The sequence below is a fragment of the Nuphar pumila genome, chromosome 11, assembly GCF_984573655.1.
Source record: "Nuphar pumila chromosome 11, dmNupPumi1.hap1.1, whole genome shotgun sequence".
Classification (NCBI taxonomy): Eukaryota; Viridiplantae; Streptophyta; class Magnoliopsida; order Nymphaeales; family Nymphaeaceae; genus Nuphar; species Nuphar pumila.
Window position 1 is genome coordinate 112,372,203 of NC_143259.1, and position 27,215 is coordinate 112,399,417.

The 27,215-nt window shown below is 36.7% G+C and overlaps 1 protein-coding gene across 1 annotated transcript; it reads left to right on the top strand.

The window, feature by feature from the left end:
* Window positions 1-14,491, top strand: LOC149822876 (reactive Intermediate Deaminase A, chloroplastic-like). The gene is made up of 6 exons (XM_089980140.1): window positions 1-291; window positions 1,157-1,272; window positions 1,367-1,411; window positions 1,945-2,018; window positions 2,101-2,150; window positions 14,239-14,491. The coding sequence occupies exons 1-6, from the start codon at window positions 102-104 to the stop codon at window positions 14,331-14,333; spliced, it is 570 nt and encodes a 189-aa protein (XP_089836266.1). The 5' UTR covers window positions 1-101; the 3' UTR covers window positions 14,334-14,491.
* The last annotated feature ends 12,724 nt before the right edge of the window (window positions 14,492-27,215 follow it).

The following is a 27,215-nucleotide window of genomic DNA, read 5'->3' on the forward strand; positions in this document are numbered from 1 at the left end:
GCAGCCAAGCAGGGCGTGACTGGGGGCGCAGTAGCTGTTTCTGCTCCCCTTTGTCTCCCAAGAGTAAAACGAATTCGAAGACTAGCAGTTTGGAGAGAGTAATGGCGTGGTGTGTTGGGAGGTCCATTACTATGCCTGCAATCGACCTGAGAGGGTTGTGCCAGAAGTCGCCTCTCGCCGTTGCTCGTTGCGCCGGCCTCTGCTGCAACTCCGTCGTCGACGGCAGGTTCTTGGCCAAATCCCCATCTCGGAGGACCCCATTTGCCTCTCTTAGCACATCCGTAGCCAGCGGTATGCCCCTTTCTCTCTCTCACACCCTTTTTTATCAGATGGGTATGCGTTAGTTCTTGATTATTCCCGTGATTGTGAAATGGATATGCGTTAGATGTTGACTATTTCCCTTATTGTGAAATGGGTATGCCTTAGTTCTTTGATTATTCCCGTGATTATGAAAGGGGTATGCGTTAGTTCTTGATTATTCCCGTGATTGTGAAAGGGGTATGCGTTAGTTCTTGATTATTCCCGTGATTGTGAAATGGGTTTGCGTTAGTTCTTGATTATTCCCGTGATTGTGAAATGGGTATGCGGTAGTTCTTGATTGTTCCCGTGAATGTGAAATGGGTATGCGTTAGTTATTGATTATTCCCATGATTGTGAAATGTGTATGCGTTGGTTTTGTTTAATTTGGCCGTGCCATTGATTCTTGCTCATGGAGTGACCTTTTATATAGCGTATATAAAGGGAAGTGCAATCGACCTCTTGCTTGTTTCTATACATGGTTTTGGTATTTTTGAAGGAAACCATATAACAATCATCGTCGATGTCAACTATGATGGGGGATTTTCTGCTCCCAAATTTTCTAGGTTTTTGCTTGCCTTTGATTGAGGCTCATGGAAGGTGGTACCTGTTAGACGCTACTGTTGAAGATCAATCTTTGGTTACTACTTGCTTGCTTAAAATGTTGGATGGATTCTGTCTTAGTTACGGGCAAATCTAATGATTTGTGATCTTCACGTCTCTCTCTCTCTCTCTTGCTTAGTTTTGAAAGGAGTTGTTCTGTATCATGCTAATGTGATAGTTTGAAATTAGATATATTTTGGCAAAAAATTGTTCCCATATTGTGGTGATAAAATTTTCGTGCTGATCTTGCTGCCAGGTAAAAAGGAGCCTGTTCAAACAGAAAAGGCACCTGCAGCCCTTGGCCCATATTCTCAAGCGATCAAGTCTAATAACCTTCTTTTTGTATCTGGGGTCTTAGGACTTGTCCCTGAGGTTTGTTTCCACTTGTCTTCGTTGGAGGCAAAAAATATTACCATGTTATTATCCATCTTTTAGCTGCATTAATGAGTTTGATACATGGGTGCAGACGGGAAAGTTTGTATCTGATAGCGTTGAGGATCAAACAGAGCAGGTGAATCATTGCCAACAAACTCAATGATGGAAACCAATCTCTCAATTTGCTGATAACAGTTGATTTGTATGTGCTTTGATAATGTTTAGGCTACTGTTGGTTTAAACTTCTCCATTTCTAATGTGTGAGGAAACTTTTGTTTGATTCATGAAGAAGTTGAAGCATGGGAAAAGCCTTGTCTGAAGATTGTTCCTATATCTACAGCCTCCAACAGAATAATACATTGAGAATCCTTACTGCATGCATTTCAGTGGCATCATTCTTGCATTAAACCACTATGAGTGAAAATTCAGACCAAAGCATTTGTGTACATCTTCATACTTTAGTAGTTGTATAAACTGGAATCAGGTATCTATTACTCTGTTTTTTCTTGCAAAAGAAAAAGGGACAAAAAAGAAAGATTTGAAAATTTTGTAAGTTTAATAGTAGATAAGGTGTGAAAAGTTTGTAGCATTCATTTACTAAAACTTATGTTTCTCCTGTTTGCTGGGTGCAGTTGGGACTATAACACAGAACATTCTAAATTTTTGCAGGTATTAAAGAATATGGGTGCAATATTAGAAGCAAGTGGCATAAGCTATTCTTCTGTTCTTAAGACAACAATTATGTATGCTTGTGTATCAGTTGTTTGTTAATTAGATCCAGCAGGATAAAGCTCAAATTTTAACTTGGAATCATTTCCTTGGCAGGTTGGCTGATTTGAAGGACTTTAAGAAAGTTAATGAAATCTATGGAAAATGTGAGTATATATGATGATATCAGATGTGCATTCTTTGATTGCATTTTTTATATGTCATGGTTTGTATCACTGAACTTCATTTTCAAATGCATATAGCTTTCAATTAGATGATGGATCAGTTTATGTAGTTTCTGTATGCGTGAAATAAATATATGGAAGCTCTACTAGAAAGCAGTTTTCTCATTAAACTCTGACGTAGCTCTAGTGCTTAACTTGTGTTGTAATAGTAGTTTGTTACTATCGAGTGTGCAGATCTGCATATGTTGAAGCAAATTCATATAATTTATCTATTATTTAGTTTTAAATCTTGTGTTTGGCTCAGAGTTGCCAGTTGAGGGAGTGGGAGTGGGAAGCAAGGCACTTCTAAAATTTTAGGGAGCAGGATGTGTGGAGTGACTTAGAAGCGAACCAGGAATCGTTTCAGAAGCGAAAAGAGAAGTGAACCGGAAGCGACCTAATAATAGAATAGGAAGCGAACCAGGATTCGAAGGAAAAACAAAAGAGGAAGCGAATAAGGTTAGAGTGGGAAGCAAAAGGGAAGCGAATATACCTGCATCACAAAAGTATGTATACAATACATGCATCAGTCTAAAGTTCTAAAATCTAAAGATTCTAAACTCTAAAGTCGCAAACTATATAAATTAACTAGTGATGAAATCCAATTGATGGTGAACCACACAAGCTCTCAAAGTTACTAAACAAATATCTATGTGTTTGTGTGAAGAAGCAACCACAAATCTATAAAGTATAACTATAAAGTATAAACTAAAAACTAATCACATTTGCAACTATAAAGAGTGCTCGTGCGCCTCTGTCATATTTTTGGATACAAAAAAATAGTTTTATTTACTTGTTGAAAACTTGAAAATCCTTTCATTGGTGACATTATCTTCCTTTTTTTCTTTCAAATAATTTATGCAACTGCTAAAATAGAGGTCTGTTTATAGTTTAGATCAATGTTGTCCTTATCGTAGCGTATCGTACGATTCACTACGTATCGTTACTTTTTACATACTCGTAATGCAATATGAGTTTGTATCATATCCATATTTTATGTATTGTATGATTCAGGCCTGTATCGTATACAGGGCGCATCGTACGATACTGTGTCAGCGTACTTTAAAGAGGGCTGAAATGTAATTTCGTGTTTTTGGGTTTTAAAGACCTCTTGATGGCCGACTCGCTCATTTGTGTAGAGACCATTAGAGAGATATCCACACACCCTAAGAGTCGTGAGAGCGATTTGGGGGTCGATCCGTGCGCAAGGGAGAAAACTTTTGCGATTTCATCAAGTAAAAATGTATTTTCACCATTTTTTCACTCAAGAAAGTGGATTAAGGTTAAAAAAACCCTATTAATATTTTGCATTGTTCTTGTGAGATAGTTGATGATTGATGATGTCTTATGTAGCTCATAGAGACATAAATGCTTCATATGTGATTTTATGGTTGCATTTTGTGCATTTCATCATTGTTTCGTGTTTTATGATTTTTTATAACTTTTGCTTTTTTTTTTAATTTTTTTTATTTTTTTTCAAAATTTATAATTTTTTACGATACAATATGATACTTATTTTGGGCTCGATTGATACGGGTTACAATAGGATACTTACAACCTTGGTCTAGATATATAAACCAATCAGTAGGGGTGCACATGAGCCGGGCTCGAGCCTAGCTCAGGCTTAAAAAGCTCGGCTTGAATTGAGCCGAGCTTGAAAAGTTGTGTACAAATTCGGCTCAAGTTCGAGCTCGAGCCTGGCTTGGCTCGGCTCGAGCCGCATTAACTTACATTTAAAAAAAAATCAATTGTATACACGTTACCCACTTAACTAAAAGCGGGATTTGAACCCAAGGCCTCACGCATACGCGGTATACACATTACCCACTTAACTAAAAGCAGGTTTTGTGATTAAAAGTCAGCAAAAATAATACATATCCTAAAATTAGTCGCCATATGACACAACTAGACGAGCTTAATCGGGCTTAATCAAGCTTCAATGCCTGATCAAGAGCCCGAGCCAAGCTTGAGCTAGCTCGGCTCGTTGTGCATCCCTACCAATCAGCATCTAAGAGCAAATCGCTGTATAAATGTGCTTTCAATTAAATGTGACTGGCATGATATATAGTATGGAGTCTGGACCATTTGTTTTTTAAGTTTTCTTGTTAATTTTTTCTTCTGGTTTCAATTATAGAGCTTGATACAGCTGGGGTGTGTGTGTGTGTGTGTGTGAGAGAGAGAGAGAGAGAGAGAGAGAGAGAGAGAGAGAGAGAGAGAGAGAGAGAGAGAGAGATGTAAAATGCGTAGGATCTATGGCAACGCAACACTAGAGGGGGGTGCATAGTGTTCAGAAATTAAAATACAGAAATTAAAATGCAAGCAAAACACAAACTACAACATAAAACAATCACAACAAATTTTTATCCTGGTTTGCATCCAGTCCCCAAGCACAACCCGACTTCGGATTTTACTATACTTGATCTTGAAACCCAAGATCAAAACACATACAAACCACTCTTTGCAGCAACCTTGACAGAACAGCCTCTGCCATGCAAGGAACAGTTCTCTCACAGCTTGAGAGAACCTTACAGCAGTTCAGAAAAAAATAAATTTGCAGAAACTTGTACAGGGATTCTATAAGCCTCTTGAACAGAACAGTGAATAAGATGGCCTATAGTGCTTCTCAAAAAACTGGAATTTTCTTTCTTTGAATAACACACTGATTTCTTTCTTTTTCTGCAGTAATAGTTGTGTTGTAATTTCTTTCAGAAGGTACATATAAGAAGGTTTCAAAAAAGATGTTGGAAGGAAAGGGTGTGTCCCTTAAAAAAAAAAAGTCAAACACGCCTTTTTCTGTTGGTATGTTAAATAAACATATTTTAACAGTTAAAAATGTGAAAATATCTCAAAAAATGAGATAAAGAGTGCGATGAGCACAACACCACCAATGTGCACAAAAGCACAAGAACACTTAGAACAAATGTACACAAAGGTACAATAAAGAAACTCAAATGCACAAAGGCATACAAAATATAAAGAATTTTATTGAGAGGCTTGGAGAACAAAAGCTCCAAGAAGTGAAGTTTACAAAGGGGGAACTCCCCTATTTATAAGAGGGAAAAGGAGCCTTGGAGGGGCTCCACTAGCTGTTGGAGCCCCTCCAACGGTTAGAATTCTAACCGTTGGAGAGGCTCAACAGCTAGTGTTGAGCCCTCCAAGGTTGACTTTGAGTCAACAAAGAAATAAAGAAGAAAAAGACAAAAAAGGGAAAATAAAAAAGAAAAGAAGAAAAGTAAAAAAGGAAAAAGAATTACAGCATATTCATAATTATGAATATGCGCAAAATGGAGAGAAATGACTAAAATACCCTTTCGGGTTTTACAGAAAAAAGAAAACATATATATTTACATATATATATAGATACATATACATATATACGTGATGTATATATGTATATGTATCTCTCTTTATATATATATGTAAATATTTACATAAAGAGAGATACATTTTAACACCCTCCCTCAAACTTAGGGCACAATGACCGAAAGTTTGCTAAGGAGAAAGTTGAATCTTGGGGAGCAAAGCGCCTTGGTGAAGAAATCTGCCAACTGATATTCTGACGTCACATAAGGAAGATCGATGACTTTTTGTAGATATGCCTCACGGACATAATGACAGTCCATCTCAATATGCTTTGTCCGCTCATGAAACGTGTGGTTCTTGGCAATATAGATTGCACTCTTATTATCACAATATAACTTTGTGGGTTCTTGAATTGGAATCCCCATGTCTTGCAGCAACTGATGAATCCAGACAATCTCCATAGTTGTAGATGCCATGGCTCGATATTTTGCTTCGGTGGATGATAGAGACACCTTCTGTTGCTTCTTACATCTCTATGAGATCAGGGATTCACCTAAAAAAATACAAAAGCCTGTAGTGGAGTGACGGTTATTTGGGTCACCTCCCCAATCAGAGTCAGTATATGCAATTAAATTCAACTCAGAAGAAGAGGAAAGAAAAACTCCCTTGTTTAAAGTTCCCTTTAAGTATCTGACAACTCGGAGAACGACACTCATATGAACGGATGTAGGAGCATGCTGAAATTGGCTTGCAGTATGCACGGCATGAGAGATGTTCGGCCTTGTGATGCTAAGATACATTAGAGATCCCACAAGTTGCCGGTAGGGAGTAGGATCCTCCAAAGGTTTCCCATCATCGATCTTCATTTTTGATCCCACAATTTCAGGAGTCTCACAGATTTTATCATCAGTAATACCTGATCTGTCAAGAATCTCACAGGCAAGTTTAGTTTGAGACAAAAAATAGCCTCTATGAGAGTAGGCTACCTCAATACCAAGAAAGTAAGTCAGATACCCCAGGTCTGACATTTCAAACCTTTCTTTTAAAGTGGTTTTAATGTTTCTGATGCCTTTTATGTCACTACCTGTTATCAACATATCATCAACATATAACAGTAAAATCACAATTCCTGCATCAGACTTTTTGACAAACAGAGCAGTGTCAGTGTAGCATGAGGAAAAACCATTTTGAACCATTACATCATTAAATCGATCATACCAAGCCTTAGGGGCTTGTTTTAAACCATAAAGCGCTTTTTGCAAACGAAGGACTTTCTCCTTTGGTATGTTCATACCAGGAGGAGCATCCATGTAGACTTCTTCATTAAGGTCCCCATTTAGAAATGCATTTTTAACATCCATTTGGTAAATATTCCATTTTTTAATAGATGCAATGGTGATCAAACACCTTACAGTAACCATTCGTGCAACAGGAGCAAAGGTTTCTTCGTAATCGATGCCGTATTCTTGACTATATCCTTTTGCGACAAGACGGGCTTTATATCTTTCAAGAGTGCCATCACTCTTGGTTTTGACTTTAAAAACCCATCTACATCCTATTGTTTTCTTTCCTTCTGGAAGACATTGAAAAACCCACGTTTTGGCTTTGTTGAGGGCTCTAAGTTCGTTGTCCATGGCATCCCTCCATTCAATCATTTCCGTAGCTTCTTTAAAATTTCTAGGTTCTTGGTATGAGTGAATGACACTAAGACATGCCCTATGTTTTGGAGAAAAAGACTCATAGGATATAAATCTAGAAGGATTTCTCCTAGATCTTTCAGTTCTTCGAGAGTTGTTGGAAGATTCACTAAAATCACTATATTTCTCTATTGCACTTCTAAAAGTGCTTTTATCTCTATGAGTATAGGTAATTGGTTCATTTATCATTTCTTCATCATGAATGGTTTGAGGAATACATTCACTTATATCCTCATTCTCTTTTAATTCATCATCGCTAAAATCTTCATTTCTAGATAATAGTTCAAACAAAAAAGAATAATCGGCAATATCTTCATGAGTTTTGTGTTCTTCAAAACCACTTATGTTTTCTAAAAAGGTTACATTTCTTGAAACATATAGTTTATCATTTTTAATATCATAACACCTAAAACCTTTTTGGGTTTCCGAATATCCTAAAAAAGCACAAGGAATAGCTTTGGGAGATAATTTATCATTCTTATCGGTGAGAACAAAACATTTACAACAAAAAATTCTTAACCTATTGTAGTCGGGTTCTTTTTTATACAAGATTTCATATGGAGATATTTGGTTCAAGTTTTTGGATGGAAGTCGGTTGATGAGATAAACCGATGCAAGAGCCGCTTCGGCCCAAAATCTTTTTGGAATTTTTTGAGAAATTAACAAAGTTCTTGTAGTTTCAATTATGTGTCTATGTTTTCGTTCGGCCAACCCATTTTGTTGGGGAGTTTTGGGACAAGACCTTTGATGAACAATCCCATTATTTTCAATATAACTTTTGAAATCATTTGAGAGATATTCTCCCCCGGAGTCGGTTCTAAAAATTTGTAATTTACTATTGAATTGATTTTGTATTAACATGTGAAAGATCTTGAAAGTAGAGAAAACCTCATGTTTATGTTTGAGGAAGTATATCCAACTATACCTTGAAAAATCATCCACATAAATAACATAATATGAAAAACCTCCCTTACACACAACGGGTGCCGGTCCCCATACATCCGAATGCACAATTTCGAAAGGTTTGGTTGAAAACATAGTTCTTTGTCCAAAAGGTAAGCTTCTCATTTTACCAAGAATGCAATCATTACAATTGAAATTGTCTTTACATAAGGTTTTAGCAAAATGTAAATATGAAAGCTTGACAATATTTGGATGCCCAAGGCGTTTATGCCAAACATTTATATCCTTATGTTGGGCAACATTACAAAAAGAGGTTTTTGGAATTTGAAGAAATTCCATGAGATAAAGATCTCCCTTCCTAGAGCCTTCCCCAATCAACTTCCCGGACCGGCGATCCTGTATCCAACATTTATTTGATGAGAATTTGATATCACACCCATGATCCGATAGTTGAGAGACGGAAAGCAAATTTAAATTTAGTTTTGGTATAAATCTAACTTTTGGAATAAAAAAACCTTGTCTTTCAAAATCACCAATTCCTTTTATTTCAAGAGAAGCCCCATCCGCGGTGGAGACAAAAGAGGGTGACAAATTTTTTGAGTATTTAGAAAGTGACAAAGCATTTGGAGTCATATGAAAGGATGCACCCGAGTCTAAGAGCCAAAGAGTCTTACCGGGAGGAGAGAAGGTGGTCATGGCGGCTCCGGAAACGGATCCCTTGAGGAGTGGTTGAAGAGCTTCCATGATTTGATTGAGAGCCAAAGTAGCATGATTGGAAGTAGAAGGACCTTCCTCCTTGGTTGATTGGAAAGTAGTAGACATAGCCACCATCTTCTTCCATTTAGGGCATACCGGTTTAATGTGACCCGGTTCTTTGCAAAAATGGCATATGATCTTACTATAATCTCTCCTTCCATAATGCCCACCATTTTCTCTTCCTCCTTGATTTTTGTTAAAATGAGGGGGTTTATAGGTTTTAACATTATTCCCCGGTCTTGAGACGACATAAGCACCCTCATCATCATCTTTAGAGGGAACGGCCAACACACTTAGATTGGTTTTATTCATTCCCAATCTAGTTTCTTCTCCACTTAATTTGGTAAGCACATCTTCCAAAGGAGGGGAAGAGAAAGAAGATAAGAGAGAGGATCTAGTTTGTTCAAACTCGGGTCTAAGCCCATTTAAAAAGTTAAAGAAATGATCCTCTTCTAGTTGTTTGACCCTCAATTCAATAGCCTCACCGCTCCATTTAGGTTTTTGGAGGGCAAGCTCATCCCAAATAGTGGATAACTCGGCGAAATACTCTCTAACGGACATTTCTCCTTGTTGAAGGGTTAAGGCCTTCTTTTGGAGATAGTACTTATGGGACAAATCTCTTGAAGTATACATTCTTTCAAGATATTCTCATACTTGACATGCCTTTTTGAACTTTAGAATATTGGCATTAATTTTGGTCTCAACCGAAGAGAAGAACCATGAGAGAATTTTGTAGTTTTTCATTTCCCATTCTTCATGCTTCTTATTGTAATCTTCAAAAGCCTTTTCTCTTTCTTCTCCCTCAAGCACCTTGATCTCCCCTTTGTCAAGAGTAGTAATTTTTGGTACGGGTTCGGGAATAGTTCCTTGAACATATCCCCAAAGTCCCTTTCCTTTTATATGGGCCTCCATATTCCCGGCCCATACATGATAATTCGTTCCATTCAATTTGAAGCCAAGAGAGAAGTGCGAATCCTTTTCGCCCATTAGAGAGGATACAAAGAGGAATAAATGCGTACCACAAAGCGAAATGAGTCCCTTCTTGATGTAGGAAGCTTGCAAAATATAGAATGAAGAGCCGAGTCTTCACTTCCACCACCACAACTCAATGGCACGCTTTACGAGGTATTCCAACGAAGAGAAATAAGAGCACGATTTTCTTTTCCTTTAAGCCTAGCTCTGATACCATGTGAAAATATCTCAAAAAATGAGATAAAGAGTGTGATGAGTACAACACCACCAATGTGCACAAAAGCACAAGAACACTTAGAACAAATGTACACAAAGGTACAATAAAGAAACTCAAATGCACAAAGGCATACAAAATATAAAGAATTTTATTGAGAGGCTTGGAGAACAAAAGCTCCAAGAAGTGAAGTTTACAAAGGGGGAACTCCCCTATTTATAAGAGGGAAAAGGAGCCTTGGAGGGGCTCCACTAGCTGTTGGAGCCCCTCCAACGGTTAGAATTCTAACCGCTGGAGAAGCTCAACAGCTAGTGTTGAGCCCTCCAAGGTTGACTTTGAGTCAACAAAGAAATAAAGAAGAAAAAGACAAAAAAGGGAAAATAAAAAAGAAAAGAAGAAAAGTAAAAAAGGAAAAAGAATTACAGCATATTCATAATTATGAATATGCGCAAAATGGAGAGAAATGACTAAAATACCCTTTCGGGTTTTACAGAAAAAGAAAACATATATATTTACACATATATATATATAGATAGATAGATACATATACATATATACGTGATGTATATATGTATATGTATCTCTCTTTATATATATATGTAAATATTTACATAAAGAGAGATACATTTTAACAAAAAATTGTTTCAACTTCTTCTTTCAAACTATTTCAACGTCTTCTTCTTTCAAAAACGTTTCTTTCACAAAAAGTCGTCTTTCTCAAATTCCTCTCTCTAAAAGACGCCTTTCTTGAAAAATGTCATTTTTCTAAAAACTACTGTCATGAAAATGACTTTCTTTAAAAATCATGTTAATATTCTTTGATTTTTTTTATTAAATCTTTTATTTATTTTTAACACTAAGTGATGTGTATCTTGTTCAAGAGCTTTTAACATATAGTCCAAAAAATAATTTTATAGACATCTTGATGAACACATCACTATTCTTCGAGTCTTCATTATCTCATTGTTTTGGAACACGTGTGCATCTTCTTCATCACTTGTGCATATCATGAGGATAGTGTGCATCATCACTCATGTATATCATGAGGATGGTCAGCCAACTCTTCAACTGCATAGGATGCAAGCAAGCTTATTTTTCAAATATGATAATTCATAAGGGTTCAACTTGACATCCTGCAAGACTAGTTAGTCTGGGTTCATCTTAACATCTTGCAAGACTAATTAGTTCTATCATAATGGTTGTTATCATCAAAACATTTTCAGATATAAAATTCATGGAAAAATTCATGATCCAACAAGTGAGAGACAACAGAGAGTAAGAAACAAAGAGCGATAGAAGAGATAGAGTGAGAGAGGGACAGGGAGATTCAAAGCGAGAGAGTGAGAACTGCGAGATACAGAGAGAGCGAGGGAGAGGGAGAGTCAAATCGAGTGTGAGAGAGGCGTACCTGAGCAACCGTGCAGAAGCCATCACCGGTAGGTGGAGGTAACCAGACGTCAGTGGAGGTCATCAGAGGTTGTGAAAGTCTCCAAAGAGAGAGAGAGAGAGAGACTTCCAAACTCGATTTTTCCTAAAAAGACAATTTTACCCATTATAAACACATTTTTTTTTGGTCAAGACATTTTATGAGGGGTTACAAGTTTACAACTGTCCAACAACAAAAAAAAGGAAACACAATTCCTATTTCTGGAACCGCGTTTCCCAAAAAAGGGGAGCTCGCTTCCTATTCACAGGATGCGAGCTTCCTTTAAAATTGGAAGCTCACTCCCCTTAAATGGGAAGCTCGATCCTTGGTATTAGGGGAGTGCGCTTCCCAATGAATGGGAAGCACACTTGCCAATTTTAAGTTATGCTTCCCTGGATGTTTCGTAAGCATTGCGTTTTGCGCTTTCGAAACGCACGGTGAAGTGTTTCCTCGATGCCTATAGCGTTTCTGGTAACCCTAGTTTGGCTCTTGTCAATCCGATCACTTATGCATATGTTTTACGTCTTGTATTGGCATCTTCACAAATATGATTTAGTTTCACACATTAGAAAGGTTCTTATCAGGTAGATGGGGAGCTATCTTCAACATGTTCATGTTGCATGCTACCAATTACAAGGATGTTTATGTTTTTTTTATGTTAAAAGATGCACTTGTTTGCTAACTCGAGAATTATGAGAGCCAACATGGCTAAATTATAATATCAAGCCTGGGAAGCCAAAAATCATGCCTTTGACATTAGTGCCTGTCTATGTCACAAAGACACATTGACACGAAGACACGTGACGTGGATTTGATGCACAAATTCAAATTTTTTTGAAATACAGGACACAAGAACACACAATTTTTTATTTTTTAATAAATAAATACTATTTTTTGATACTTTAATGTTAAAAAATGGTTTTTTATTGAAATAATACTTAAGATCATTAAAAAATATAAAAATAATATTAAAATATTATCTGTACGTGTTAGTGTCAGTGCCCACGTGTCCGCTCATGTCATGGGAGACCTGAGTTACCAGAAGCTTCTTAGATAGGTGGGAAGCCCGCTTTCCGGAAACTTGCTTTGAAAGCGCGATACTCCTCGCTTCCGAAACTTGATGAGAATCTTGATTCTCCCATGCTTCTCCTATGCTTTGAACATGCTTCATCTATTCCTCATATGTTTTCTCACTCTACTTTTCTTGTTTTTTATGTGTTTCCTCTCACACTCACTTCCATGTGCTTTCTCTAAATTGGCAGTCCTCTTTTTCAGAATTTGTTAAAAATTTAATTATTACACTAAAAAATCATAAAATTTAAGAAGTCACTTTTATTTTAGTTTTTATTTGCATTTCATTTCCCATTCAATTCTTATATATATATTTTTTAAATTTCTCGTTTTCCGCTTCCTATACATTTTAAAATACATCGTTTCTCGCTTCCAATTCTCGTATCGTTTCCCGCTTCCGCTTCTTGGTCTGACAACCTTGTGGGAGACACGTGACATTGGTGCCAGTGAGGACTTTTGTTTTAGTTTAAGTGAACGAGTCTATTTAGACGGGCACAAGAAAAATTTTCACTAGGTGCACCAGGAATTCAACATTAATAAAATATCTGCTTAACCTAATTCCTATGTGGCTATATCTGGCCATAGAGCTGCATGTCATGATATGGGAACCCTCAATGAATTTATACTGCTTTTCCCTATCCTATTGGGAGTCAATCCTTTGTTCTTTAGGTTATGTAAAATACTATCAAAATCTAGAGCGGCTTTCATCAGAAACGGGCTTCCATTTGATACTGCTGTTTGACCAATGAACTGAAGGTTCATCATTTTACATTGGAATTTCCTGGCGTTGAAATGTTTGTTCTTGTCACAAGTCTAGATTTTTTGGTAGCTTCTTGGTAGTGTATTTTAATGTTTTGGACCTTGTTCACATGGTATTTTTATTCATTTCCTGTTTATTTTATGGCCATAGGCTTCTGTAATTGTGCTTGTGTGTTGTACTTTGAGTGGTCTTTAATAAGAAAGGTAGAATCATCTGAAATATTCATAGGGGATTTAGAACAATAAATTTTCTTCCAAATTGTTTTCTGCCCTCTTCTTTCTATGTGCTTTTGCTAGAAATATTCTCTCAACAGACCGTAGTAGGAGCAATTGATAATCAGCAGTAGCAATTATAATAATAAACAGTCAGAGATTTCTACTGCAGTTGTGCAGCTTCAGCTTTGCATGAGAATGATCACGTAGGAAGTTTATTTTCTCCAGTAGCTTATGGTTGTTCCTTGTGCTCTAGAACATCCTGATGCTGCTTTGTCTTCAATCCTAGTTACTCAGGGTATGTTTGGTTGCATTTCATGTGATTTGGAATCAAATGAGATGGAATCAAATGTGATTTGAAATCATATGATTTCAGATCTCATATTCCACCATGTGATTTGGAATCACATGAGATTCACTTCAAATGTGATTTCAAATCACATTCCATTTCTGATTTGCATGAGATTCCCAATCACATGTTTGGTTTGCTGTGCAAATGACATTCATTCTCTCATTTGTATGAGATTTCAGGTCACATGTTTGGTTAGCTGTGCAAATCAGATTCATTCTCTCATTTGCATGAGATTACAAATCACATTTGAATGCAACCAAACATACAGTGTGCATTTTGTCTCGAACTCCTCTGACCCTCCTCTTCCACTTCTTGTTATGAAAAAGAACACTGATGTCAACATGTTGATGGTTTCATGCATGCAGATTTTCCGTCACCTGCACCAGCCCGTTCAACATACCAGGTTGCTGCTCTGCCGATGGATGCTAGGATTGAGATTGACTGCATTGCTGCTCTCTAGGAGTATGGTTTAAATTTGTGTTGCTTGTTCTATAAAACATGGTGCTAATATTTCTGTATGAACTATGAACAAGCTAGCAATGTCTTGCTGATTTTTCATCTTCATTTTTGGAACCTAGTGTTTAGATTTACTAATTCCAGCACTCGCAGTCATCACCTTTATACTGTTCATGTGAGCTTTGGATGGTTAAAACGGTCCCAGTGGTGCATGGTCTTGGTGGAAAAACTCCATAAGCGCTTAGCCCAAGGAGGTTGGCGAGTAGGGTTGGGCCTTGGCTGTCAGACGGGCAGCCAGGGTTCGATTCTTGTGGGCTTCACCCCCATGCAAGCCGATGCCCAGCACAGGCCCTGTGGGCGAGGTTCCTAGCCTCAGAATTTTATGCCTCTGGAACGACGACCATAGGTATGACAGGCTGTGCCAGCACGACCAGGTCTTCAATCCCAGATGTGGTTTTCTTTGAGTAATAAAAAAAAAAAAAAACACATCAGAAGAATTGGTTTGAAATAAATTATTGGGACAAGTAGGTGATCTTTTGCAGGAACTCTTTTAGCTATTTGATCTTTTATTATTATTATATTGATGATGATGTTTCATTTTTGAGTGAATTATAAAAGCTGCCTGATTTATTAGCTATTGACAGAATGACTTTCAACTTTTTTTGTTTTATTTGTATCAATGGTTTGGTGATAAAACCACTTGTACACGTCACCTTGTGGTATGGTTGTATAACTGGTACTGGTAGGGGTCTGCCTAATCCCAGCTTTGTCTGTCGAAAAAAATTCCATTTCTGTTTGTGTGAACTTTCCAACCATATATTGGGAAAGTTTTTGCATGGAAGCAGTTGGGAATTTTTCTTAGAGAGCATTTGTTTCGTGGGAAAATGAACCATTTTCACATTATGAAAATGATCGTTTTCACTTGGGCCATGGTACGAATGCGGTGGGTGGGAAAACGGACAGCCCCATGTCACCCTCTCGTACGATAAACCGGTCGGGTGGGGTTTTATAGGTTGCGGTCAGGGTTAACATGTGTCATCATTCTTGACCTTGTTCTGGATCTGGATCTGATGGTTTCTAAAAGGCCTCACTTGCATTGGACTCAAATACCAAAATCGGTCTGATTTTTGCAAGGTGATGTGGAAATGATTGGATCTGCTTAGACATCCGACCTGCATGTCCTTATTTTTTTTTAAGTGGGGCAGCACATGCCAAGTAATGGACCAAACATCTCAGGTGCTTTTGGGTCGGCCTACGGAAAAAGGTGGGAGAAAAATTAAACAGACTTTTGCTGGATCTGGGTCCAACGCAATATGAACAGGCATTGTCGTTTTTTGTTCTTTTTTTTTTTTCTCTAAAGGCTCGTTTTTTGTTTGTTTGTTTTTTTAAAGGCAAACTGGGGTTAGTCAGGCCCTACCAGTTATACAACTATATCATTGGGTGACGTGCACTAGCTGCTCCTACCCGACAAGTATTTTTTTGTTCTTTTGTTAACAAGGAACCCTTGCCGAGAACCAAGTCACTTAATGGGTCTGCCTGTCCCAACTGCAAGGTGAACACCAAGTGGGGTCACTGACACCTAGGGGTGGGCATTGGGCCAGCCCGGTTATTAACGAGCTCAGGTTTGAAGAGAAGCCTATTGGCCCAAAGGACCCGGCCCGGCCTGACCCAATCCTAAAATGCATAAATGCTTAACTGAAATTATGGATTAATGAGAGAAGAGCAAGTTCCCATGCAGCTAATTCCTAATTAAACAATAATAATTAATTAATAACAAGTTTTTATATAAATAATAATAGTTATTCAAGTTACTATGTAATAGTTAATTTTAAAAAAAATTATATTATTAAAAAATTAATAAATAACTGAAGCCCATCGGGCCGACCCATGTATATAACAGTTTCGGCCTGGTACCTAACGGGCATTGGCCTCAAATTATGGCCCAAACTCGGCCCATGGCAGGTCAGGACTATTAGTTGGAGGGAAAAGACAAAAAAAACCCCTAGATTATGTGAAAATAAGTAGGTTGGAGATCACAATGGGTTTATACATGATTCGAGAAAAAAAATATCACATATTTATCATATTTTTATAAATATTTAAGTATGATATTTGCGATATTAAAAAATTAGCAAATAACTTCATGTGAGAGCATGCAATGTATTAGCAGCAGTAAGTGTTTCACACATAAATTTATGTGATTTCAAGATATTGGTCAAGGCAGCCAAAGATGTTATGGTCGATGACAAACGTTTGAGTTCTTTGGTTTGGAAGGTAGAGCAATAGTTTAGAGCTGTCAAAAGGACACCTACAACAGCCTAACCATAATGCTTTTATAACCAGTGAATCTTAACGGATACTCAGGTCAGAGCTGGCTCCGGTTCTAGTTAGAATATCCCAAACCATATGTCAATCTGTCGTGCTACTCAAATCTTATGGGTGCAACTCAAATAACTAATGTGATGCATTTCATTGGTTTCAATTTTGGTTCTATTAGACACTGATCTGGATGGTGATTGGTCAAAAACCGGTTGATAGCTGGTACAGGCCGATTTGAATCGGGCTGAGTTGGTTGATTTTTTTTTTTAAATTCAAAAAATCATAAAAATATACAAGAAAAGGAGTGATTAAATCATGAATCAGCCAAATTTTAAGTAGGGCTTGACATACCATGTTCGTGTTTAATATCCACCACGGTTTCTATTTGTGAGAGGGAAAGAGTGTCATTTAAGGTTGCACGAGAAAGGATGAGAAAAAGAGAGATTTTAAGGCTGCTGCATGGGAAAGGACGAGAGAGCGAGAGTGACATTTAAATTATTACATGCATATTTAAAGTGGGAGAAAGTAGGTACTACGGGAGCACTTTATATATATATATATATATATATATATATATATATATATATATATATATATATATATATATATATAAGGTTTGGATCTAAGATCCAAATGAGACCCAAGAAAGGTCTCATTTAAAACATCTCGGTTGAATCCAAGTGAATCTAACTCAAGCTCACCACTTACCTTATGGATTCAACCCAACCCAAGTCACCTCCCGTTCTCCCATCAAGCCAACCTATTCCTCTCATTATTATTGCAGCCCCCTCCCTACCCTACTCTACCCCTTTATTCACTATATAAACTCCACCTCTCTTTTACAAAATATGCTCTCCATTTATCTCATTTTCTCTCTCTCTCTCTCTCTCTCTCCCTTTTCGATTTGAGTTCAGCTGGGCCCAAACGAACCGAGCCCAACTCAGCCCTAAAATTTTCAAGTTAAAAATTTTCCAAGTTCCTTTTCGGATTCATTTTTTGTTGAATTCTCATCAACGTAATTGTAATCCACCTATTTTTTTGAAGAAGATCTAACCCAAATTGAGCTTAAACCTGACAAAATTTAAGTTGGGTCGGATCAGCCCATGAGCTACTAGGCTGGCCCATGGATCTTATATATAGGGAAATAAAAAACATGCTTACTGAAATATGCTAAATGAAACATGCTAAATGGGGTTTTATGCTTTTTCAGTGTTATTTTTGTACTTTCAACCCCATTGATGTGTTCGGCATGGTTAATTTACTAGGAATTCACACCTACATAATGTGTTTTCCATGAAAATAACGTGTTTTCCATGAAAAAAATGATATTTAGAGCATTGAAAATTTACAAAGATTTTGGACCATTGATTCTTCAACCTTATAGAAACTCACTCATGTGTCCGATCAAATGCTCCACGAGTTGATCTGTATAAAATCAAGAAAATTGGTCACATCTGTATGGTCAAAATTTAAAAGCAAAACAAAAAAACCCTGAAAAAACCCATTTAGCATATTTTTATATAGCAGGGTTTCATTATATATATATATATATATATATATATATATATATATATATATATATATGGCAGCTGTTTAATCCATAACAATCTAAATCAAACTCACTCAAAATCATGCAAAAAGAGCAAAAAATGCTTTTAGCTTTGCTTTTGAAAATAACAGGCATGTGTTCCTGCTAGGCTTTTAGTGACGCTTTGAAGTGCTAAAGGTCTCATCGAGACCTTTAACTATTCTTCAAAAGCTCTACAAAAACTTTCTTATTTTTGTTTTACTTGTTTTTGCACATTTTTTGCTGTTTTTGCGCACTGACCTTCCGTTATGCGATGGATGGTCAGCACTCATGTGCTCCGTTTAAGCAGCTATGGAGTAAACAACTACCAATTTTCCTATATATAGATGGTAGCTGCCTAACATTTTTTGAGCCTACCAAGAGCTTACCAGGCTTTGGAAGAATTTTTTTTATTTTTCTAAAATCTGACCATATAGATATGATCTGCATGCTTGATTTTATAGGAACCGACTCTTGGATTGTTCCATTCCGACAAAGTTAGGTTTTTATAAGATTTAAATATCAATTTTGTAATTTTTTTTAAAATATTTAATATTTAAAAAATCATCTTTTAATTGAAAAAACATGATCCAGGTGTTATTTCCTAGCAAATAGACCATGCCGAATAATCTGCAGGGTAAGATTTGTGAAAAACAATCCTAAAAGCTAGGGATGGCAGTGGGGCGGGGCGGGGGACAAGGTCTCCACCCCCGCCCCGCCTCGCCTCAAGATTTTATCCTCCACCCCCGCCTCCATCCCCGGCGGGGAATGGATTTTATCCTCCATCCCCGCCTCCATCCCCGTTTCATGTCCTCCATCCCTGGTTCAAATGGGGATGGGGCAGGGCGGGGATATTGCGGGGAAAAGTGGTCGGGGCGGGGTTGGGGCGGGGATGAGGCGGGGATTGTGGCGGGGACGGGGCGGAGCGGGGAAAAGTGCACGCCCATCCCCGCCTCCACCCCTGGACGGGGATGGATTTTAACCTTCGTCCCCGCCTCCATCCCCATTTCATACCCTTCATCCCCGGTCCAAACGGGGCGAGGCGGGGCCCCGCTTTCCCCCGGTCCACTGCCATCCCTACTAAAAGCCCTATTCATTGGTGGTGGCTGATGGCTAAAAAAGTGTTAGGCAATGCTTGCATCCAGTACACACACACACTATATATATATATATATATATATATATATATATATATATAAAGTATGTTGCTTAAAAAATAGATCCATCTTGCATCCCATCTATTTTTTGTATTTTTTGTTAAGAAAATATGTACAATTAAAGAAATAAATGAAAAGTATTGTGAATATAAGATGACTTGCAACCCGCCCAGAATCAGGTTCATGGGCTCATGGGCGAGCCATGAGCTTTGTATTTTAGACATAGACCTGGTCCGACCTATCAATGGTCTGGCCAAACCCATCCGCTACCTGGCCTGCCTGTTGTCCAACCCTAATAAAAGTTCTAAAGATATGAAAATATGGAGAACTTGAAGTCCCATTAATTTCTCGTATTATGATTTATTAATATATTTTATCTTTTCAAACCTTATTCAGATAGGTTCAAATATCGCAATGTTTGTGACATCGCGCAGTGGAATTTTAAGCTTTGTTTGGGGGCCGGAGAAGATGGAGAAGGGAGAGAAAATGGACATGGGAGATGAGAGTAGATTTGTTAACTGCATCCTTTCAAAATGTAGTTGAAAACAGTTATACCTGACCTGACCTGATCTTCCAAACAGATTATACCTGACCTGACCTGATGTCCCGAACAGATCATACCCGCCCTGACCTGATGTTCCAAACAGATTATACCTGACCTGATGTCTTGAACCAACTTTTCGCAAATACAACATCACAAATAACCTTGGTGAAATTTCCTTCGTTTATCAGCCTCTTAACTGAACTCGCTATTTTCTAGTAGTCAGTTATAGCATTGTCAGTTGATAGACTCGAACCAGCTTTAGTGCTGCATTAGCAGAACCAACGTGAGTTTGTATCCTACCCCATATGTATGTTTAGTCCGGTTAGGGATGTCAACCAGTTCGATATAGGTATTACCGAATCCAATTTAATTGGATTCTTCTCAATCAAATTCCAGTAGAAAAAGTTGAAATCGAATTCAGATCCGACTAGCTTAAAACCTAATGTTTACACTTGTTCAGGTTTAAAACTTGATGTTTACACTTGTTCAAGTAAAGAAAGAATAAGGTGAAGGAAGACAAGGAAAGGCAATTGAAGAAGAAAGCAGAAGAAGAGAAAGAAAGACAAATGATGAAGGTGAAAGAGGAAAGGCAAATAAAGAGGCATTAGGATGAGGAAGAAAAGGAAAGGCGAAAGAAGAAGAAGGAGGACGAGGAAGAGAAGGAAAGACAAAGAAAGAAGAAGGAGGATGAGGAAGATAAGGAAAGAGAAAGGAAGAAGCAGGAGGAGAAAGAGAAGGAAAGTGAAAGGAAAAGCCATGAGAAGGAAAAGGAAGAAGCAGAATAAGGAAGAAAAGGAAAGAGAAAGAAAAAAGCAGGAGGAGGAAGAGAAGGAACTGAAAAGAAAGAAAGAAATTGAAAAGTAGAGGAGGGAGGCGAAGGAAGGAAGAAAAAAGGCAGATGATGAAGGGAGGGGATGAAAAGGAGAAAAGTATGACCAAGGTACGTAAATCGATCATGTCTGTCACGGTTTACTCTGATAGGTATTATTATGTATAGCGATTACTGTGATAACAATTATTATGTATAGCGATTAATTTGATAACGATTACTGTGATAGTGATTACTGTGAATGATTTACTGTGATAGGTATTATTATATATAGCAATTACTGTGATAACGATTACCATGTATAGCGATTACTATGATAACGATTATTGTGAACAATTTACTGTTATAGGTATGATTATGTATAGTGATTATTGTGATAGTGATTACTATGTATAGTGATTACTGTAATAACGAGTGTGCAATGATTATTATTTATAGCGATTACTGTATACAATGACGTGTAGAAGTACAAATAAGACTAATTTTGATTTAATACGACTAATATGCTATTTTGTGTTGCAAGAAGGTTAGAAGAGAAGTAGAGCACCAGATGAAAAGCTCAGAGAGCGGTGTCAGTGGCCTGTAGTTCTGTTGTGGTATGAACAACTGAGTGAATATCAGAATGATCAATTACAAAATATCCACTTCAGCGGCATTCTGGACCAACATTATTTTGAAATGTACTGGAACACCATGACCCGTCTGGTAAATAAGTGGAATAATAAGACGAACACATTCTAGTTTGATTTTTTTGAGATCACCATGACCCTAGAAGATGTTGTGCAGATTACGGGCCTTAAGTGCCATAGAAGTGTTGTCCTATTACGGGATTCAAAATATAACACAAGGGACAAGTGTACGGCCCTTTTAAGAATGACGATGGGGGACTGAAGTCAATGTATTTCTGGTGGAAGCAATTCTACATTGATGACGGTTTATTCTTTCTGTAATAAATAGGAGGGCCGGTCCGCTACATATGTATCTGAAAGAGCTGACCAAGAGTTGCATGGTTTTTTTTTTTTTAGACTTACTTTATTTTCTGATTTGTTTGGTTCGAGGATAAGTTAGCTGTGGCTGCAATTCTTGGAAGACTTAGATAAAGTCGACCACTTTGCATGGGGTGCTGCTATACTCGCATACTTGTATAATCAACTTTACCGTGCGAGTAATGGTATAAAAATCGTCATAGGGTTTTGGCCATTTGTGCATGTAATTGTTTATTACATATTTTGTAGTTGTAGACTAAGATCGTTGAATGTTATAGCCTTACTAATATATTAATTTTGTAGGCCTGGTTGTGGGAGCATATTGTCGCCTTGCGTCCTCAGTGTGGCCCTGCGATTTGTGATTTTTCAAAGATCGGCCGATGGGCTAGAATAAATATCAAGGATGATAATGCTAAGTTCATTTTAGATAGTCTGCAATTAAATGAGATAAATGGTTTAAAATCGTTTACAATCGTTTCAGCATTTATCATTCATTAGTATAAATCGTTGAAATGTTTAGCATTCTTAAGTAATCATTGCTGCATGATTTTGTCTTCATTAGTACAAATCGCTCTAATGTTTAACATTCTTAAGTAGTGATCATTGTAGGATTTTGTATTTTTTAATATAAATCATTATCGCTTTAGCATTTAACTGTCATTAGTGTAAATCGTTGTAATCATTAGCATTTTTAAGTAATGATCGTTGTAGAATTTTGCATTTCTTAGTATAAATCGTTAATGTGTGTAAATCATTGTGATCGTTAGCATTCGTAAGTAATGATCATAGCAGGATTTTTTCTTTGTTAGTACAAAGTATTATCGTTTTAGCATTTGGCATTCATTATTGTAAATTGTTATAATATGTAGCATTCATTAGTATAAATCATTTTAATACAAAGCTCAAATTAGTAACAGTTGTTGTAATATGTAACATTCATTAGTATAAATCATTTTAATATTTAGCATTCATTAGCATGAATAATTATATCTATACCTAAACCATAATCTCCAATGTATAGGTTGTGTGGAGACCGTATAGAAATGGGGAGGACGAGGACCAAGCAGTTGTTGCTCAGGCTGCGAAACTATCTGTTTGTAATATTTGGCTGTTTAGCAATTATGAAGCCGAGTTGCAGCATGGTAGTCGAGTTCTCCAACAAGCTGGCTTGGGACAATCTACCCCAAAGCAACTTGTGGAAGTGAGAAGAAAGATGAAGAGTGGTGGGCCAAAAACGTGAATTTGCATGAACGCTTCAGAGAACAATTGGATAGCTGGAACAAATGAGGTATTTGTGCCATAGCAAATGATTATAAAGAACGACAATATGACCTCAACTATTTCAAAAAATACTGGGAACCCATGCATCAAAATCTGAAGATTGAGAATAAGCAACGTGAAAATATTGAGAACTCATGCGTTCCTCCTGTCTCCCATCATGTCGTCTTCCAACATAGAAAATACGTCCATCGTGTTCCTCCGGCTATAACAATGATTCCCTCAGTTGCAGTACATGATGAGGAGCGAACACAGCTCACAAAAAAGAAGGTGGTCTCTGTCACATGATTGAAGATGTTGGATAGAGAGAATAAGGAGTTACGAAAGCAGGTGAGGAATTTGGGGAGACAAATACAGTCACAATATTATACACTGATAGAGATGATGATCAATGTTTATAATAAGATCGAGAGAACCAAGAGGCCACCGAGGAAAGAGAGTCCACCAAGAAAAAGAAAAAGATGATTTGTATGTCATAGTCCATCTGAGTCGTCAAGTGTCACTGAATAAATATTATATGATTTTTTTATCCTGACATTTTTTTATTGTAATTTTATAATTCTTTATCGTAATTCTAGAATTCTTTTTTGTAACGTGACATAAATAAATGTATAATTCTTTTTTTAATAAGCATAACATACAAGTGCCACTGAACAAATCATTGTAATGTTCGGCCTTCATAAAAAAAAAGTGTTTAGCATTATGTACTGCGTAAATTATGAAATGCTTTTATGAATTATCTTCATATCGTGATTTATACAAACATTGATAAAAGGCTGAAATGATTTGTATGTATAAAGACTATGTACTATCACGATTTGCTTGATTCTGATTGCCTTGCAACCAGTTCTATAAGAAATCGCGATTTATTTTTTATAGAAAGTGTTCTATCACGATCTATACAGCCATCCCACCAAAAACCATCAAATAATTGAACCAAATCTATTTGAATATCCTATTGCGACTTGCCTTTACGACCTTTGTCTAAGCGAACAATACGTTCCATCGCAATTTACATAATGACTGATTCATAAATGGCAGAAAAAAAAAAATAAATAAATCGACACGATGTTTAGACTTAGTAAAGAACAAATCGAGTTAACTTCAATGATAAAAACGTCATTATATAAATCGCTCTGAGATAATATCTGGTATAACAATTCAAATACAATATATGTACAATGATTTGTGTTATCGTGATTTACACAATTTCTGATAAAAGGCGAAAGTAGAAAGAAAGAATAAATCGACACGATGTTTATTGGTGAAGTACAAATCTAGGTAACTTGATAAATACAAATCGACTTAGAATCATAATTCTTTAAGTTTCATAATATAATAATATTTTTTCTATCGCGATTTACTTTTACAAGCTATGTCTATGTGAGCGATATGTCCTATCGCGATTTACACAATGACTGATTCATAAAAAGCGGAAAAGAAAAACAATGAACAAATAGACATGATGTTTAGACTTAATAAACTACAAATCGAGACTTAGTTGTAAATCGATTTAATTATAACGATATATGCTATCACGATTTGCTTGATACCGATTGTCCTATCACGAATTACTTTTATGAGCTTTGTCTATGTGAATAATATATATTTTCGTGATTTACACAATGACTGATTCATAAAAGGCAGAAAGAAAATACAATAAACAAATTGACACGATGTTTAGACTTAGTAAAGTACAAATTGAAGTAACTTCAACGATACATCATGACCAATGGTTGAGTTAGATACAATACATGACCATCATCATCTTCAACAACATCATCCCCACGTCTAAATAGTGATGTGCTTCGAATGCAATCCAGGTGTGCATGAAATCCAACTTGCTAGTGCAGAAAACTTCGAGGCAGAGCTGACGAAGCTACATATGGTATGAATTCTAACAAACAAAGAAGATGGATCCAACTCGACTGTAGCATATTTGTCATGAAATATATCGAAGATTAGGCGTATATTTTTTCAACTACGAAGGATGGTTTACGAATGATGGAGGGTCTGACAGTAAGAATAGATCAAATAGATGGTCATCAACATCACCCTCTGTCTATCATGCAGAATATATGTGCTTGCTCCGATATGGCGGCAATGATTGAGGATGATTATGGTCATTATATTTTGTGTAAGCTTCAATATACTTCACAACAAATATGTTACAGTCGTATGTGTCATAAATATATCGATGCATACACAAAAGATAACCACCATAATCAACATCAAAGATTATACAAATCTTTCTTCACGACGTGAAACAACTACGGTATCAGCATCAAACCCCATCTATCAAGCACAGGTAGAAGAAACATAGAAGAACAAAGAAGAACAAAGAAGAAAGAAAAATACAAGAAAGAAGAAGAAGGACAAGAAGAAGAAGGTAGATGAGAAAAAAGAAGAAGAAAAAAAAGTTGTGCTGCTGTAGAAAAGAGGAAGATAGGTTAAATAAATTAGGGTTTTAGATCTAGATAATGGGTCGGGTCGGGTAGGGTAGGCTAGGGCTTTGCATAGAATAGGGTTTTACACAGATCTATATTAGGGTTTTACAAACATATCAATACCGTTCACAAAGACAAACAAAATCATATTGTTGTCATGGTAACTTCATAAATACAAATCGACATCCTGATAATTATCTATTGAGATTCTATAAAACTTTGTTGTAATTCTATAATTCTTTTCTGTAACATGACAATCTATAAGTGTATAAATCTATTTTAATAAGTGTAGCACACAAATGCCACTAAACAAATCGTTGTAATGATCGGCCTTCGTAAATAAAAATCGAACAAGCGTTTCGCGTTGTGTATTGTGAAAATTATGATTTGCTTTTACGAGTTGTGTTCCTATCGTGATTTACACATTGATTGATAAAAGGCTAAAATGATTTGCACAAACATTGATAAAAGGCTGAAACAATTTGTACGTATAAAGGCTATATGCTATCACGATTTGCTTGATACAATTTGGCTTGCAACCAAATCTATAAGTGATCTCAATTTGTTTTTTATAGAAGGTGTTCTATCACGATCTGTACACCCATTTTTAATAGAATTTAGGGTTTAGAGTTTTAGGGGTTTAGGGTTTAGGATTTAGGATTTAGGTTTTAGGGTTTTATGTTGTAGGGATTAGGGTTTGGGGTTTAGGGTTTAGGGTTTTGGAGTTTAGGTTTTAGGGTTCAGGGTCTAGGGATTATGGTTTGTTGTCCCATCGTGATTTGCTTTTACGAGCGTTGTCTACGTGAACGATATATCGTATCGTGATTTACACAATGACTTATTCATAAAAGGCAGAAAAGAAAAACAGTAAATAAATCGACACAATGTTTAGACTTAGTAAACTATAAATCGAGGTAACTTCATAAATGCAAATCAATGTAACTTCATAAATACAAATCAACATCATTCACAAAGATAAACAAGGACATATCATTGTTGTGGTAACTTCATAACTACAAATCAACGTGATTTACAACAACATTCATTTACAAAATATATGAGTATTTAGTTACAATACATCATGACCAATGGTTTGGTTTAGATACAATACATGACCATCATCATCAAAGAAAATAGACATCAACATCAACATCAACCCCATGTCCAAATAGTGATGTGCTTCGATTGCAATCCAGGTGGGCATGAAATCCAACTTGCTAGTGCAGAAAGCTTTGAGGCAGAACTGAAGTATATCGAAGGTATGGATTGCAACAGGCAGAGAAGATGCAACCCACAAGACTAGCATATTTCTCATGAAGTATATCGAAGATTAGGTGAATATTTTTTCAATTGCGAAGGATGATAGTCACCTTAGAGAGAAGTATGGAATGCACCTTCAGTTTATTGAGTGGCCTTCGCTAGTCACTGGGAATGATAGAAGGCAAATCTAACTACAAATAGAGGTCCTTATCTCTTTGCAAGTTTTTTTTGCAGTACATAGTGATAATTTCAGTTGTTAGCTCCCTTTTTCTATGTGAACCAATGGAGAAGATGAAGTTTGCATGACTATGGCTGAGGCTGAAACAACCCAACCCCTGAAGCATCTCTGTACTTATAAGAACTCCTCTGCTCTTGTTTGTTTGTGGTACTCTATCTTGTCACTTACATACTCATGCATGATATCAAAATATATGCCACTTGCATAATTCAAATTTACATACTCATGCATGATATCAAAAATGTATGTCATTTGCATAAT

Excerpts from the sequence above, each read along its gene's own strand:
- LOC149822876 (XM_089980140.1), top strand. The coding sequence starts at position 102 with ATGGCGTGGTGTGTTGGGAGGTCCATTACTATGCCTGCAATCGACCTG. Across the intron at positions 1,273-1,366 it reads TCTTAGGACTTGTCCCTGAG|ACGGGAAAGTTTGTATCTGA; the intron begins GTTTGTTTCCAC and ends ACATGGGTGCAG. Across the intron at positions 2,151-14,238 it reads TAATGAAATCTATGGAAAAT|ATTTTCCGTCACCTGCACCA; the intron begins GTGAGTATATAT and ends TCATGCATGCAG.